The 17556-nt window shown below is 45.0% G+C and overlaps 1 protein-coding gene across 7 annotated transcripts in view; it reads right to left on the bottom strand.

The window, feature by feature from the left end:
* DOCK1 (dedicator of cytokinesis 1) overlaps positions 1-17556 on the bottom strand; it is a 585238-nt gene that overhangs the window by 213201 nt on the left and 354481 nt on the right. For all 7 annotated transcript variants that reach the window (XM_054659991.2, XM_054659996.2, XM_063782260.1 and 4 more), the window contains one exon: positions 14995-15089. In XM_054659991.2, the coding sequence (XP_054515966.1) occupies positions 14995-15089 (95 nt within the window). The remainder of the gene's footprint in view (positions 1-14994; positions 15090-17556) is intronic.

The following is a 17556-nucleotide window of genomic DNA, read 5'->3' as shown; positions in this document are numbered from 1 at the left end:
CCGGTAGCTGCCGAGGTTTGAGCAAGAAGAAGAGCTCACAGTGGTGTCTCTGCCAAAGCATGGAGGAAAGAGGCTTCAGTGCAGGTCTTTTGTTTTGAAACATTAGAATCCACTGAACTGAAAAGATCAAGCTGTCAGAGTTCATTTTCTTCCTAAATCAACCAAACTGCAGAATAACGCGAATAACACAAAATATTTCACTTTACAACATAATTTGTATCTTCAATTTACTTGCAGCTCTGGGAATTTGACAGGTACAGTATTAAGTAAAAACCTTCTCTGAAGTCTTATGGGAAAGGTTGACCACAAAACAGCAAGTAATCGTGCACAGCAGCCTTCCTGCATCCTCCTGCAGTTGTGATGGAACTGATGTAATGCAGTTGGCTGAAACATACAAACACAGATCGCCCTCATGCATTTTGGTGGTAAATTTAGAACAACATTCAATTAAGGAATTAGCTCTGGCTAATAGATCTTAAAGAGAATAAGAGGTATTTGTTCACTGCATATTTATAGCTGCAATTGTTTCTTTGTGGACTCAAATATAAAAAGAGTAACTGCCTTTTATTCTCCAAAATGAACTGCTACAAAAGTATTTCATGTATTTTATTGGTTCACTTTGTTCCTAGAACATTTCCTAGGGATACACCTTCTTTCAGCCCAGCAGTTACACAGTCACTGCCTGTTGAGCACCTACTGTGTGTTGGGTAATGGGACAGTGTACAGTGCAGCCACTGAAATGTTCAGAAGAGATATCCCCCCCAGTGCCAAAGACCCATGCACAAATGCACAAAATCGCACATGACAAATACTAAGTGCCACACAGAAGGGTCTTGCATGAAAAACAATGTACAGAAAATGTCACAATGCTGTTAACATTTCGGTTCCATGGAAAAATTATAATTAAACATTATCATTTTTTTATAGACCTGAAGATGTATTACATAAGGGAATTTTTAAAAATTTAAGTATATCACAGTCAGGCTTTCTTGAAGATGGAGAAAGTATATTATTCAACTTTATTTCCAATTTCGTGTTGAAAAAATAGCAGGAGCTTGACAAAGAATGGTGGAATTGCATGTTTGGTTTTGAAGATAATTTTATCTTTTAAACGGCATTTCGTGAAGCTTCCACATAGCAAGCATGCTGAGCCTTGCTACCCAGACAGTCACCAGCAGGTGAGTCCATTCAGGTTCTTTCTGCAAGTGTCTTCAAAAGACATTTTAAATGTCATCCAACAAAGAACACTATTAAGTGACAAAAAAAAATCCTGCAGTCACTGAGTGGAGAAAGATATCTACAGCACACACACCTGACCCAAGGATCTTATCTAGAACATAGATACATTTATGTGTGTGTGTGCATATATATACACACACACACATACATATAACACACACACACACACATATATAACTTTTGTTAAGCATAGAAAAAAGGGACAAGAGTCTTGAATACAAGAGAAAATAATGATAATTTCTCAAAAATAAAAATGTGCTCAACCTAATCACATATTAAGGAAAGGCGAGTTTAACACAATCTCACTACACACCACCAGACTGGATAAAGAAAAATCAGTCTGATGTTACAAAGTATGACTGAGGCTGCATAGCAACATGAACACTGCTTGGGGGACAGGGACGTGTAAAAAGGTAGAATGAACAACTCTGGACAGCAGTGAAGCCTTCTCTGAAGTCTTGTTGGAAAGGAAGTTGGCAGCTCCTACAGAAGCTGAAGACACACAGCTCCCCTGCCTGCACACCACTGCACATCCATGAGAATGGCTAAAATGAAAAATAATGACCATGCCACACACAGGCAAGGACACTGGGAAAGAGGAAGGAAGGAAGGAAGAGAGGGAGGGAGGGAGGAAGTCAGCCATGTGGCATTTTCTGTGCTGGGTGGCACAGGCTGGCATCAGCTGTGATTCATTCAGTGGAGCACGAAATCAATAGAATGGGAAGAATGTGAAATTGTATTTATTTACTTATTAAGTGAAAAGGGATAGAATGGATGGGATGGAATAGAACAGAACAGAATAAAAACATCGGAGGGCTCTGCACAGTAAGGAATTCTCGCTCAGTTACACCTTGATGGGGGTGGGAAGTGCATCGAGCAGTGATTGGAAATGTTTTTCTTCATTGGAGTTTTGTTCAAACACGTTTGGAAGTCCCTGCTTAGCTTTTCTTGCCAGACATCGGGAGCCTGTGGAGGTGCGGCCAGGACTGAGATGGACACTGATTTCAGAGGAAGACACCCCTGCCACAGGAGAGAAGGACGGCAGCTCGGAGGAGGCACTGGGGAGCTGGCTTCCGGAACTCCAGTCCTATCCACTGGGTCCTGTGTATGATTGGCTCTGAGGGTGGGAGAAGGAGAGGAGGCAGGTGGAGTCCCCGGTTCCTGAGAGGCTCTGTAGACAGTGCCACTTACTGTTACCAAAACTGAGCGTGGTCAGGAGCTGGCATTCATTCACTGAGGACGTCCTCGTCAAGCTCTCTATTCTCGTTATGCCAACGGGGCTTCCCAAGGACTGCATGGGTGGTGGGCATCACTGTCCACATTTTATGTGCCTGGCCTTGGATGTGGCTTAAGAGCAACCAGTTCTGCAGTCTCTCCTGCTACTCACACAGGGGGCCCGGAGCCACTCATTCAACACCCCTGGATCTCAGAACCTCATCTGCACATGAGGGACAACACAGGATCCTCTCTGGGGACTGCAGCTCTGTCCTTCCAAGATGCCAGGGCAGACAGGACCACCATTTTGGTGACTGGCTTCTGAACAGAGACAACTGCACAAGACCTATGCTTGACAGCGTGTCAGCCATGTCACATAAAGCAATTCACAAATGCTGCTTCTAGGAAAACAGCAAGCAAAATGGGTTGACTTAATTACCTATAAATCAAGGGAAACCGCAATTTGAATATATACAAATATCCTCACAAGAAGAGAGTGAATCTATGAAAGCAAAGAATTGTATTTTTTTATAATGTAATTTCTCAATACATGTACAAAGTGCTCTGAATCTCCAGGGCAATGTCTATGCTTCACACCCTTACCTGTGGGCTCAATTCTCAGATTCAGAGGGACAATGACACACTATCATGTCATCTTCATAAAAATGGAGGTGGCCACAGACACGGCTTGTTGCAAGGTCACTGGAGGTCAGGCTCTGAACAAAGCACCCCACATGCACTTTCTCATTTATTCCCCCAAAACACTCCGGCGAGGCTTGACTTCTGTCTCTAATTTACAGGTGAAGAAACTACAGCACGGGGTAAATCTGCCCAACACTAAATTTACAAAGCTTATAAGTGGTGGAGCACGGATTTGACCTGACAAACGGACTCCAGGGCTCAGCTTCCAACCCTTGTACTGAAGGTGGCCTCTGGCTGGGAGAGGTAGAGAGGAAAGGCATGTGGCTACTCTTTCACCCCAGGCTCGGCAGAATTGGGGTGTAGAGGCTGGCAGCCCAAGCACCCTGAGAACAGGCTCTTGCTAATATTTTCAATGCGTGTCCCACATGCCAGGCAGGACTGGAGGCAGCCCTGGCATGTACATTCATGTCACTGTGATTCCAATGCCATCTTGCTCCCAAACACCACCCCAAATCAAAGCCCACAAAAATCTCCTGCAAAGACACTGGAGCCCCTGGCAGAGCGACTTGGGGAAACCACCTCCAATTCTCGGACACCCCCCTAATAAGTGAAGACCAGTCCTATCTTCAGCAGCTAGCTGCTATTATTTGTTCTAGAGGGCGCTGGTTTGGCTGAGGTCACATGGCAGAGAAGGGTGGCTGAGAAATGGGGAAACAAGGAGAAGAGAGTCACTGCAATAAATCACATATATTTCTTTCTTTCTTTCTTTTCTCTTCTTTTTTTTTTTTTTTTTGAGGTGGAGTCTCGGTCTGTCACCCAGGCTGGATGGAGTGCAGTGGCACGATCTCGGCTCACTGCAACCTCCGCCTCCTGGGTTCAAGCAATTCTCCTGTCTCAGCCTCCTGAGTAGCTGGGGCTACATGCACACGCCACCATGCCTGGCTGATTTTTTTTTCTATTTTTAGTATAGACAGGGTTTCACCATATTGGTCAGGCTGGTCTCGAACTCCCTCGGCCTCCCAAAGTGCTGGGATTACAGGCATGAGCCACTGCACGTATATTTCTATGTATTTCTAACAGTTACTGAGCATCACTGAGACTCTGGACTCTGTTTTTTCATCTATCACTTGGAGACACTAGTGACATTTTGGATGAAATGACTCTTTGCGGCAGGGGGCTGTCTCGTGCATGAAAAGATGTTTAGTGGCATCCCTGGTTTCTACCCACTAAATGCCAGCAGCCCTCTCTTCCCAAGTTGTGACAACAACGTGTCTGGACATTGTCGATTTTCCTCTAGGGGAAACAACTGTCCTTCATTGAGAACTATCAAAAAGACACGGAAGACACAGCCTGGCAAGCCTGCGAGGACTCAGTTCACTTGGCTGCCTCTTCCTCCTGTTCTAGACGTAAAAGCACCACACCAGAGGGTCCTATACGACACAGACCTTCTTCCAAGTCCCAGTAGCACAGGAGGTTAAAACTTAGCATGAGAGGACCGGGAGGAGGATCATAATAAAGTGTATCTCCTCCATTTTGCTTTGTGCGGAGAGATGTTTCATGCATAAAATAGGAGGGCACTTGGCTTCGGTCCTCGTAACGTGAAGTGCCTCCTCCGGCATTAAGTGCCAGCGGGATGCGGCATCAGTACCAGCCAGGCACTCCCGACGAGGTGCGCGTGATCTCTGAGAATTCTTAAACAGACTTTGCCCTTTTCAAACTTTCCTTTAAAGCAAGCTTCCCTAAATAAGAGTCCTGCTGAGAGCTCTTCATCACTGCCACTCCTTTGAGAGTAGGTTGATTTTTCATCTCTGAATTAAAATTTAAAACAGGCAATCTGAATAAGACGACACAGTTTAAAATATCTAGGCTATGTGCAATACATTGGTTATAAACAACCAGGTAAAACTCTGGAAATTATTTGTTTTAGTTATTAAGCAAAGAGCAAAAGCAGACATGAAATAGAATAACTGTTATGGAAAGTATCTGAAATAATTTATGACTAGGCCTTAAGAATGAACAGAACTCGAACAGGTAGCATTTGGTCGTAGGTCAGTTTCCATCCCAAGGTGCAGTGGGCTCTGAGACACCATCTGCAACCATATCTAGGCCCAAAACCTGCTGAGAGAGAACTGCCAATGGCCCTGTGTCCCCTCTAAAAGCAACCTCTGGAGATAAAACTAAAATGATAGACATAGCAATGTAGCCCCAGTGGGGTCCTTTTCCTGCTGGAGGGTCCAGAGCATCATTACTGGATCCAAGTCAGTATCTGTCTTGAAATCCTGATGCATCACAATGGCCAACACAGCCCCCAGAAAAGTCTCATGTGTTTCTCTGGGTGACTTGCCAGAAATGCACTCAGGTACGGCCCAAGTTAACCAGCCTAGGAAGGAGAACTGTGGCCCTGGTGCCTGCAAACTGGGGACTCTGGGCTGTGAAATGTCTCAGGTTAAGCCAGTTTTCTTGGAGAGGAAGAAGGCTCAAAGAGCAATATTATTAAGTGCATGAGCTGTAGTAAAATGCAGGTATGGAGAACTCTAGGGAAATCTTCATTCCAGAATGTTTTCACTATACTGAGTTTCAATTGCTATTTTTTTCACCCCAAATTCTCAGAGACGGTGCACATCTCATCGTGAGCACCTGGCTGGCGTTAATGCCACATTCCACTGGCACTTAATGCCAGAGGAGGCACTTCATGTTATGAGGACCAAAGCCAAGTGCCCTCTCTATTTTATGCATGAAACATCTCTCAGTGCAAAGCAAAATGTATAGTCAGTATAGTCTATATGTATGTGTGTGTGTGTGTGTGTTTTGGTACTTAGCTAGCTGTGTTTTGACAGTGTTTCTGTCAACAACTGCTGTATACTGTTTCAAAGGAAAAAAATAATTCTAAAGTGTGCCTAAAATCATCAAGCCATTGGCTGTGCAAAACCTCAATAGTAAGCCAATAAATATTAAAAATAAATTAAATGAGAAGTCACAACATCAACTAAAATCCAGGCTTCAAAGAAAGGAAAAAAGATGTCAAGAAGTAATAATCCAAGAGTTTCTCAAGCCCCAAATGCTTTATAACCATGATTTCAACCTGCACAAAGAATATTCAACTATGCACACTTAATTGGGATGCAGAGGTGCTTCTCTGGACGAAGGTAGAACAGGAAAGAAAACACGCAGTCCTCCTGACTTGGCCATCCACAGGTTGCCACTGGTGCCATGGTCCTGGGGGCAGGCCCCCTGCACGTGGGCACTAATTTTTCCCTCTCTCCCATCCTAAGGCAAGCGGTGCCTTTCCTCTGATCCAAGCCCTCAGCTCAGCGTGGCCAACGACTCAAATTCCTTCACGGCAACGAAAGCAAATGGCAAAGTACCTGCAAACAGCCTACCCTGCAAATTTGCCTTCTGAGCACCAACACGACTTATCCTTAAAGAACTGGCATCTCCAAGGTGGAATCCCTTTCTAGGGCTTAAGGCCCTTTCCTGTCCTGACTATAAGCCAAATTAATTTTGGCAGAAATAGCAGAGAGCTTGCCATCCTGGACTCTGATACATCTGGTAGATAATACTTATAAGTGAGGAAATGCATTCTATTTAAAAAGGGAGAAATTGTTAAGTTACAGAAATAAGCATGGACGATTTTCCTCATGAAAGGAGCTGCATGTGATTATGAGGTGTCCATAGACATCATATATGGCAGGCTGGTGAAAATGTAATATGCTACGTCAATGGATTGAGGAAAACACTTCCTGGCTGAAAGAAGGATGAATCATGGGGAGAGGAGGAGAGGCCACAGAGAAATGAGCCAAGGTGGTTGTCAAAATGAGGTCAAGAGATCAAAATCCTCCATCCTTTGCAGACTGCAAGCATCATCCTGATCTGTTTGGGATGGTTTCCATATGGCCATGATTTTTTTTTTTAAATGTGTAACACACAGACACTGGAAATAAATAGCAACATGATCTCACAAACTCCAAATCGGGATGAAATTTCAAAGTTTGAAAGGACAAGTATAAGATTAATTGATTGCAGATAGAACAAAACCAAACAATAGTTTTTGACTGACAATCTCTGATGTTGAAATGGTCAACGACTAGACAAGACTGAATGGATCAGGTCAGCTAAATCCCCTTCATTTGATGAGCTAGTCTTTCAGACAAGTCCAATTATAACCAACTACTGTTATAACCAACATGCTGACTGGTAACATCTTATGCATTTCCTAACTGAGAGAATAATCTCTTCTGTTTTCTATGGGCAGAATTTTAAATTCTCAACTGATTCCTTCCCTATGATCTTCTCCTGTTCAGTGTCTCCTATATAAAGATCTACATCATGGCCGGGTGTGGTGGCTCATGCCTGTAATCCCAGCACTTTGGGAGGACAAGGCGGGTGGATCACTTGAGCCCAGGAGTTCGAGACCAGCCTGCGCCATATGGCGAAACCCCATCTCTCCAAGAAAATAAACCCACAAAAAATTAGCTGGGCACGGTGGTATGTGTCGGTAGTCCCAGCTACCTGGGAAGCTCAGCTGGGAGGATTGCTTGAACCCAGTAGTTAAAGGCTGCAGTGAGCCATGATCCTGCCACTGCACTCCAGCCTGGACAACAGAGTGAGACCCTGTCTTGGAAAAAAAAAAAAATCTACATTGTAAACTGCCAGCTTCCCCTGATAAATGGCAAGGATCATTTTCACCAACCAGTGAGAACCCGGCAACCGTCTTATTTGCCTTTATGTTTTATCTTGCAGTCAGCTTTGAGTATTTCAACTTCTAGAAAGCATCGTTTTCTCTACAATTTTACATATTCTATTTTATATTCATGTTCTATGAACCTTTACTTGCAAGACATACCAAGTCCTCTATGAAAGTGTGTGGGCTTCAAAACACTAATCATTATTTCCGGTAGGTCCCAGCCTAGCCTGAAAAAGAACAGGAAGTCTCAAACACAAAACCTATGCCAACAGAGAGGAATGCCTGGAAGCGATTGATAATCACAGTTGCAAACTACACTAGCTCTGAGGAAATGCAAATGCTGGTTTCATGTCTTTATTATCCTGAGAGCAGAGGGTACAGTAGGCAGGGAGGACTAGGGAAGCTGTGAGCTGGAGTAGTTGAATTTTTAAAAATTCCGTTACAAGTCTGAGTAGCTGACAACTGTGGATAAGGTTTTGTTACACGCTATGTAGTCAATATGAACAAGAAAGTCTAATTCCAAAATAGGGAAAATTACATTCAGTACTGGCCTCTCTCTCACCCACCACATGTTGTAGAAATGCCTTTCTCAAGCAAAAGTAAAGCAGTTAATAAGAAACGGTTTCTTCGAGGTGACAAAGGGATTCGGTTTACCTGGCAGACTCACTTCCTACCAGGTCATTCCTATCACTTAAAATTCTAGTAGGGGTTATTAGTACATAAACTCAAGCACCCTACTGGAGCACGAAGGCAAACCCTAAGACTAGAAGAGACACAAAAATTCAAGCAAGTGGTCACATTCTCATTAACAACCAAGGAGAACTCTATGATAGCCATGGTATGATTGCTGGCCATTAGACTATGCTGCACACACAAAGCGTGAATCCGAGCAAGTCAGCTAATAAGAGTTCCAGGATGGATACCAGCATGTAGGTGCCAACAGGGAAAGGTCTGTGCTTCCAAAAGAACCTGAGAGCTTCAGTGAAACCTTAGCAGCTGCTCCCCTCTGGGAAGATTATAAAGCACTTCTGGGTGCTAGCACACAAGCACACTTCTACTCTTTCTGTGCTGTGCTCATCTTAAATGTCATCTTGCCATCTGGTACTCTCATATCCTAGAGCACAGCTATAATGTCAGGCCATCGCCAATCAGTTCCCATCTTGGACATAACCAAGTGAACACCGTACTTTGGGATAGTCATTAAATCCTGTTATTTTGATTCTTGATTTACAAGTTATATCACCAAAACTAATAGACATTGTCTTTAATTACATTTTACAAGCCCCGTGTATCGAGAAAAGGTATGTTCACAGAGACAAAGACAAACAAGCACACAAATATATGAGACCACAGAGGCTGATTTTGTCCATTTCTAAGCCGTAGGTGGTAAAACTACATGTCCAACTGTGCCATTAAAACTGAAACACAGACTCCAGAAGCTTCTGGAACCACTGCTCCTCCAGCCGAGGCAAGGAAGCCTCTGGTACTTGTTAAGGGGTGGAGGGAGCAGGGAAGTCTGGCAACACATAAAATATTAATCTAGTAAGAGGCAATCTATATATACACATATATGGCAGGTAGATAAGGACATAGAATATGGTATCTGCAATTTCCATAAGAGGATTACTTTATGACAATGCTAGGGAGACGTGATTTTTCTAGACTGCACAGTAAGATTCGCTCTTATAAAACACATTGATAAATGGTGCATACGCTTCTAAAGGTGAAGAAAGTAACTAGCAATGTAATGAATTCCACACTCAAAATTCACTCACGTAAGCAGTAAACCTTGTGGAAAAGTTGTTATGTTTTATGGACACTCGAATAAAGACAAAACAAAAACTCCTAACACTCTCTTGGGAAATAGGAGACCTACTTAAGACCAAGAGGCAGGGTAGCTAGGTGGCTCAGGCACGGCTCTGGGGTGGATGCTCTGGAGTTAAATTTTGGCACTAACACCGCCCAGCTCTGTGTCTTTTGGCAAGTGACCCAACCTCCATGCCTCAATTTTCCCATGTGTAAAGTGGGCCTAAACACAGCAGCTGTCCCAGAGGGCTGCTGAGGGTATAAAGGACGTGATGGCACGTGACATCCCCACAGCAGTGCCTGGTGCTGGGAGGCATGCCCAATGTTAGCTCACTCTCAGCTCCAGAACGCAAACGTGCAATGCCTCACAAAGAATGGGAATGTACAGGGAAAGTGATGCAAACCCTTCATTTTGAAGCTGGTATTGAAGCAAAGGTGTCAAAGAATACTTAAGGGTCTCCCAACCAGCTGTCTCCAGACAGTTTCAAGTATCTTACCACATGGAGGCAATAACCTTCTTCAAAAACCCACCTGATCCAGCTTCTAAACATTCATGTTGTTTATTCAACACAAAGGGCAGCATATGGGGGCAGAAGGATGTGGGAATAAAAGTTACAGTTATCAGTGACCAACTCCAATCAGGACCTAAAATGCCTCCTCGGTGGCTGACTCTTGTGCTGTGTTGGCTTGGGAGCTTGTTTCTGCTGAATGTGTCAACTGGGATAGGAATATGGGTTTGTTTGAGCTTCTGAGAGTAAGAATCTCTGCAAATAAGTGTCTTTACTTGAAACCAACACCTCAGCACACAGATACACACACACACAGCCACATGCACACTCATGCAGGTACACACACAGATGAGCACGGGTACACACACACACACATGCACACACACAGATGAGCACGGGTACACACATACACACACCCACATGCACACACATGCAGGTACACACACAGATGAGCACAGGTACACACACACATCCACATGCACACACACAGATGAGCACGGGTACACACACACACGTACACACATACAGGTACACACACAGATGAGCACGGGTACACACACACACACATGCATACACATGCAGGTACACAAACATGAGCATGGGTACACACACACACCCACATGCACACAGAGGAGCATGGGTACACACACACACACCCACATGCACACACACAGAAGAGCACAGGTACACACACACACCCACACCCACATGCACACACACAGATGAGCACGGGTACACACACACACACGCACACACATGCAGGTACACACACAGATGAGCACAGGTACACACACACATCCACATGCACACACACAGATGAGCACGGGTACACACACACACGTACACACATACAGGTACACACACAGATGAGCACGGGTACACACACACACACATGCATACACATGCAGGTACACAAACATGAGCATGGGTACACACACACACCCACATGCACACAGAGGAGCATGGGTACACACACACACACCCACATGCACACACACAGAAGAGCACAGGTACACACACACACCCACACCCACATGCACACACACAGATGAGCACGGGTGCACACACACACACATGCACACACATACAGGTACACACACAGATGAGCACGGGTACACACACGCACACCCACATGCACACACGTGCAGGTACACACACGCACACCCACATGCACACACATGCAGGTACATACACACGCCCGCATGCACACACATGCAGGGACACACACAGATGAGCACGGGTACACACACCCCCACATGCACACACATGCAGGCACACACACACGCACACACATGCAGGTACACACACAGATGAGCACGGGTACACACACCCACATGCACACACACATGAGCATGGGTACACACATACAGACACCCACATGCACACACATGCAGGTACACACATGAGCACGGGTACACACACACACCCACATGCACACACGATGAGCACGGGTACACACACACACCCACATGCACACACATGCAGGTACACAGATGAGCACGGGTACACACACGCACACCCACATGCACACACACAGATGAGCACGGGTACACACATGCACACACACATGCCCACACACAGATGAGCACGGGTACACACACACACCCACATGCACACACACAGATGAGCACGGGTACACACATGCACACCCACATGCACACACATGCAAGGACACACAGATGAGCACGAGTACACACACACCCACATGCACACACATGCAGGGACACACACAGATGAGCATGGGTACACACACAGGCACACATCACTTCTCTGCAGGAAGCTCCCATGGAGGAAACACTGTTTGCTCAACGACCTGGCCTCACAGTACTAGAATCCTTGATTAGAAGGTTCAGGATAACATTTTATGTAAAACAGAAAATAAACTGTAGGGATTTTACATTCAGGCTGCTTCCCTTGTCAAGACGTCTTTCCAGCTGCAGTCCGTGTACACGATGAACAAGAGAACAAGGTGGACTTTATTATCACCAAGGTAGACTTTATCCTCAGAAGTCTCATCCAATCAACTGCTGAGAGGACACTGAGCACTGTGGCTTCTCCCCAGAGTTTCCCTGTCCTCAAAACAAAAGACTCTCTTCCCGGTTTCTAAGACGCAAAGGCTTTGGTCCAAAATGCCACTGTACCAACCTGCTGCTGCAGCGCGGGTACCTCTGTCAGGCGCCATACCCTGTGAAGGGGCTCTAGTGAGTAGGGGTGCTGGCCAGGGAAGGTTGCCACCGGTTTGCAGCAAATTCATGATTCCAAGGAATGTGGATCAAGCCACCTGCTCACCCCAGAAACAACAGAATATCCCAGGAGAAGCTGGACAGGGTCTCTGGAGAAGGAAACCAGAACCATAGCACTCCCAGGGTTGAGCCCCAGACCACTTACTGTATGGCTTTGCATCACGGCCAGTGCTGCAGCAACCCTTATGTAGCGCAGGGTTGGCGGCAGGAGGAAGACAGTGAAGTAGGAAGAGAGAATGATGCGGCTATGATGTTCCAACTGAAAACAGGCTCTCAATTATAAAAAAAAAAAAAAAAATCATGAACTAAGTAGATTTTGACTATGCCCTCCTAAACGGGAGACCCTCGGAGTAGGAGCGACATGAATGCAACTTCAGGGAGCCCATCCCGCCTGACCTTTGTCGGAGCAGTGCTCACCCAGGGCCACGGAATCCACAGCCTGAGAGCCAGGACGTGCTGCTCTGCTGGGAGACCCAGAAGGTCAGGTCTACACGTAGAGGAGTCAAGAGGCGGAGAACAGCATCCACACGGGCCGCCTCCACACCCTGTGCTCAGGCACCTGCTCAGCCACACCTCTGCTCCTGGCCAATGATGTCATGAGACCTATGGCTCCAGGACAGCGGGGTTTTTGATTACTGTTGCTGATGTGTTTGCTTGTTTTCGCTATGTGCAAAATACAGCCATTAAAGACACAACGCTCTAGAGCTCTTCAGAGGAAATCTAGACTGTCAATCACAAAAGTTCATCCTAACAGAGAAAAAGGGAAAAGACCAGTGCTTTCTATTAAGTCCACCATTTTCTAGATGACGACTCAGAAGCTGAGAGAAGGCCACAGGAATAATTTAATGTCACCCAGCAGGTGGAAGAGTGAGGAGGAGCAGAGGTCAGGACCCCCACTCTGCTCCCCGGGCCAGAGCTAAGGCTACAGCAATGCCAGGGTCTCCAGGGCTTCCTCACCATCTACTCTCAAATGCCATCTTTGATGTGTGGAAGGAGACTTCCAGCTCAGTAACATCTGACGCGGGGTGAACATCACTCCCTCCCTCATGCTTACCCCTCGGGGAGGTTTGTAGGACTCCCGCAGCCACGGTACACAAGGCCAATCTGTCTCTGCTGCCCCAGAAAGCAGAAAAACCCAGAGGAGGCCAAAGGAAAGGTCGTGCTGCTTTGGATTTGTCGAAGGGAAGGACAATAGGCATTAAAGAGAGGCAAAGCCATCACAGGAAATTCAATTTAACATCCTAGGGAGATACACTACACACCTATCAGCATGGCTAAAAGCAAAAACAGTGTCAACAGCAAAGGCTGGATGCAGAGCAACCGAATCACTTACATGGCTGGTGGGAATGTAAAATGGTACAGCCATAGATTGGCAGTTTCCTACGTCACGAAATGTGCAATTACCCGACAAGCCAGCATTTGTCCAGGAAGGCATTTATGCCACAGAAACGAACTCATGTTCACCCAAAAACTGATGCACGAAGGCTGGTGGCAGCTTTATTCGTAAGAGCCACAAACTGGGGATAGCCCAGACGTCCTTCAGCAGGAAAATGGTTCATCACACTTGGTCCAGGCGTACCATGGGACACTACCCAGCAATAAAAAGGAATAAGCTATTGATACAGGCAACAACCTAAATGGATCTCCAGTGAATTAAGCAAAGTGAAAACAGCCATGCTGAAAGCTTATATACTGTATGATTACACTTATGTAACATTTTGAAATGAAGCAATTATACAAATGAATGAATGAGTGGTTGAGAGAGCTTATGGATGGTGGAGTGGGGAGGGGAGAGGTATATGTGGCTATAATTGGGCAACAAGAGGAACATTTGTGGTGATGGAAACACTCAGTGGCTTCACGGTGGTGGTGGAGTCCACAGTATATGCATGTGGTGAAACTTTACACAACTCAACACAAACACTAATGAATACAAATTAAACTGAGGAAATCTGAGTAAGATCAGTGAATCGCATCATCGACTCCCTTATACACAAGATCTCTATGACTTCCTACAACTGCACATGAACCCACAATTATCTCCATAAAAATTGCAATGAGAAAGAAAAATAGAGATGAACAGAAAGTTCTTTTTAAAAATCCCACGTGATTGACAATTCTATGGTCATTGTTAGTGCTTACAGAAATGATAAAACCCAATGTGCTAGAAAATTAACCAACAGCCCTCACTGGAGATTATAAACAAGGCACAAGTTCAATATTTAATGAGTATGAAGAAAATGCTCATGATTAAAAAAACTGAAATATGTGAAATGTCAACACTTTGCAAAAGCCTCTTGCATGGAGCTGACAGTGCCTAGGGCTGATACAAATATGTGGGTAACATGAGAGCGCAGAGCGACGCCGAGCAGAACCCCTGTGCCCATGATGACGGCTAGGGGAGATCCAGCTTCAGGCTGTTTTTCTCCAGGGGACGGAGCTCAAGTTCTTAGAGCCAGAGCCCTGTGTTGTCATAAGGAAGTCACCACAAACTCAGTGTCCCTGTCTCCCTAGAACTGTCTGCAGCACAGAATTAGGAACAGCGTTTGCAGAGCATTTTATTGAAGCCAGCTTGGTCTCCAGGCAACACCACTGTTCCCAGCAGACATGAATTGGGAGCCATAGAAAAGGTGAGAGCCGTTCTCCCCACACTTACTTATTTTGCACCATGTTCATGATCACCCAGTCGAAGGGGTAAACGTTCTTTCCAATGAGGTTCTTAAACATGATGAATGTTTCCATTAGGAAATCCTGAAAAAAAAAAAAACAAAACACTGAAATGGCCCACAAAGAAAAAGGTAAACATGATACCCTCCTGTCAATTAGATTATAAAAGACCCCATTTTAAAGGCTGAATGAAAACATCCTGAAAAGTAATGAAGATATATTTCATAGGAGCTGTGAATTAGACCTGTCTTTCTGTTTACCTGAGCACCTCCTGTCTGAGATGGCTTCTTCAAGAATATATTCTGAAACACCCTGAGCATGTCTCTCTAATAGTTAAAGAGTAAATCCCCAAACGTTAGGAATAGGCATTCAAACCCTTTCTGCTTCTAGGAAAACATGATTTTTACAAACAAGGCTTGCAGGTTACAGCTTTTTCTTATGTTTGCTCTAAATCAATTTTTCATGATGAACAGGACACATCAGGTTGAATATGGGATACTACTGTCTGTTCCTTTCTCTTACAGAATTTCAAAACGAAAGGCTCCAATAGGTACTCCTGACCATCTGCACAGATTTGGCATGCAGTAAACCATTTGAGTGTGCGGCCGTGTTGCCAAACTCTCCTAGATGGCAGCTACATCCCCAGAAGCTACCGAGTTATGCTTCTGATGTCTTAGATGATGCTGTGTACTTCGCAGGGCAACTGAAAAGAAGCAGGGTTTGGTACACACCCAGCTGCTCCACCCTGCTTCCATGGAATGTGCCTGACATCAGGAAGGGGTAGCCGGTTCCTAGGGACTCCAGTATGTGTCTATCAGAATTAGAAGATTTCCTACTTTCGAGAGCTTGACAGGTGCTCTGAGCTAACCTGAACAAAACAAGTGGCTATCCCAAAAAGCACACATCCCTGGTAACCCCAAGCTCACTCAACACTCAAGGTAGGAAATGAAAAGACAACCGAGAACTGTCTTAGAAAAATGAGGCCATGGTCAGGGATTGCCAAATGAGTGGATATTTCTCATTTATTTAATCTCCTGAATCATAATTAGGTGCAATGGCTGTGAAGGCCAAGGTGGTGAACAGAATTTAAGCAGCCAAGAAAGCAATTCCCAGTACGAAGTTCTAAATAAGCAGCTCCTGCGAAGAGGCACAAGTTAAAATTGATGACAATAACAAGCTAATGTTCAAAGTTAAGATACTTTCTCTCCAACTCTAATGGCAAAGTCAGGTCCTAGCAGGTGAAGTCTGCAGTGTGAGGAGTTTGGTGTGCCCCCACCATAAATAAAATGAGTGATCCTGATCACTCTATTAGAGCAGATGCCTCCAGTCTAAGAGACATTAGTGACCCGGACAAAATCAAGTTGGAAAAGTCAGTCCAGATGTCCTCCAAACTCTGTACGTGGGCACTGTGTCCACCTGCTCTCAGGAGCGGGAGCATCCCAGTCCTTCCTTCTGACACAACAAATGGCTTCTTTTCCAGTTTAATTATTGAAATTCATATTTCACTACTGATTTTCCTCACTTTGTCAAGAGTTTCCCATTTTAACGACCAGGCTGCATATTTTGTAGGCTGAGTACCGTAATTCAGTCACATCTCTATTTGCATGAAATTGCTGGCTTTCTTGATGATTACTTCTCAAAGCCTAATAATTGAGCTACAGCCTCTCGTTTTTATTATTCTGGAAGAGAAGCATATTTTCCCAATTCTCTTTCTTTTCTAAGAGACACAGTCCCATACTTCATTAGTATGGCTCAGCTGTTAAATTTTGGTACTTTGCTGATCAAACAAAATGCTGCATCTAGTGGGAGATGAGGTTCTGCAAGGCGTCCTTGTTTTCTGCATAATTCACTAGCCATGGCGGTGGCCCCTAACAACTGTGTTTGCCTTGAGCAGCTGATGAGGCTTACCGGACTGTTCCACTAGGGTCTCCAAGTCAACAAGGGATATTTTGTGAAAATTTCATCATTCAATGTGGATTTATTCCTGTTGCATTTTTTGTTTTAGTTTCTATTTATTTTATTTATTTATTTCATTCCCTCACCCAGGCTGGAGTACAGTGGCACGATCTTAGTTCACTGCAGCTTCAACCCTGGGACCCAAGTGACCCTCCCGTTTCAGTATCCTGAGTATCCTGGGACCACAGGTGTGCATCACCATGCCTGGCTAGTTTTTTTATTTTTAGTAGAACTGGCATCTTGCTATATTACCCAGGCTGGTCTTGAACTCCTGGGCTCAAGGAATCCTCCTGCCTCGGCCTCCCAAAGTGTTGGGATTACAGGTGTAAGCCACTGTGCCCGACTGCATGTTTTAGTTTGACTATTCACAGGATGTCTTATACAATAAGCAGGCTGCTCTAACAGCAGCCATCCATCTACTTCAGAGGCAAAATCGTGTCATACCTCTGTCTGCACCTTTCCATCCCTGTGCCCACCCACGAGAATAAAACAGCCATCCTCTCGCACCTGGACTGCCACAGGGGACTCCAAACCCATCAACTTAGGTCCATCCTTGTCCTTTCTTGTCCCCATGCTTCACTTTTCAAATGATAAA

The sequence above is a fragment of the Pan troglodytes genome, chromosome 8 (assembly GCF_028858775.2).
Source record: "Pan troglodytes isolate AG18354 chromosome 8, NHGRI_mPanTro3-v2.0_pri, whole genome shotgun sequence".
Classification (NCBI taxonomy): Eukaryota; Metazoa; Chordata; class Mammalia; order Primates; family Hominidae; genus Pan; species Pan troglodytes.
The sequence above is the reverse complement of the archived record's forward strand: the minus strand, read 5'-3'. Positions and strand labels throughout refer to the sequence as shown.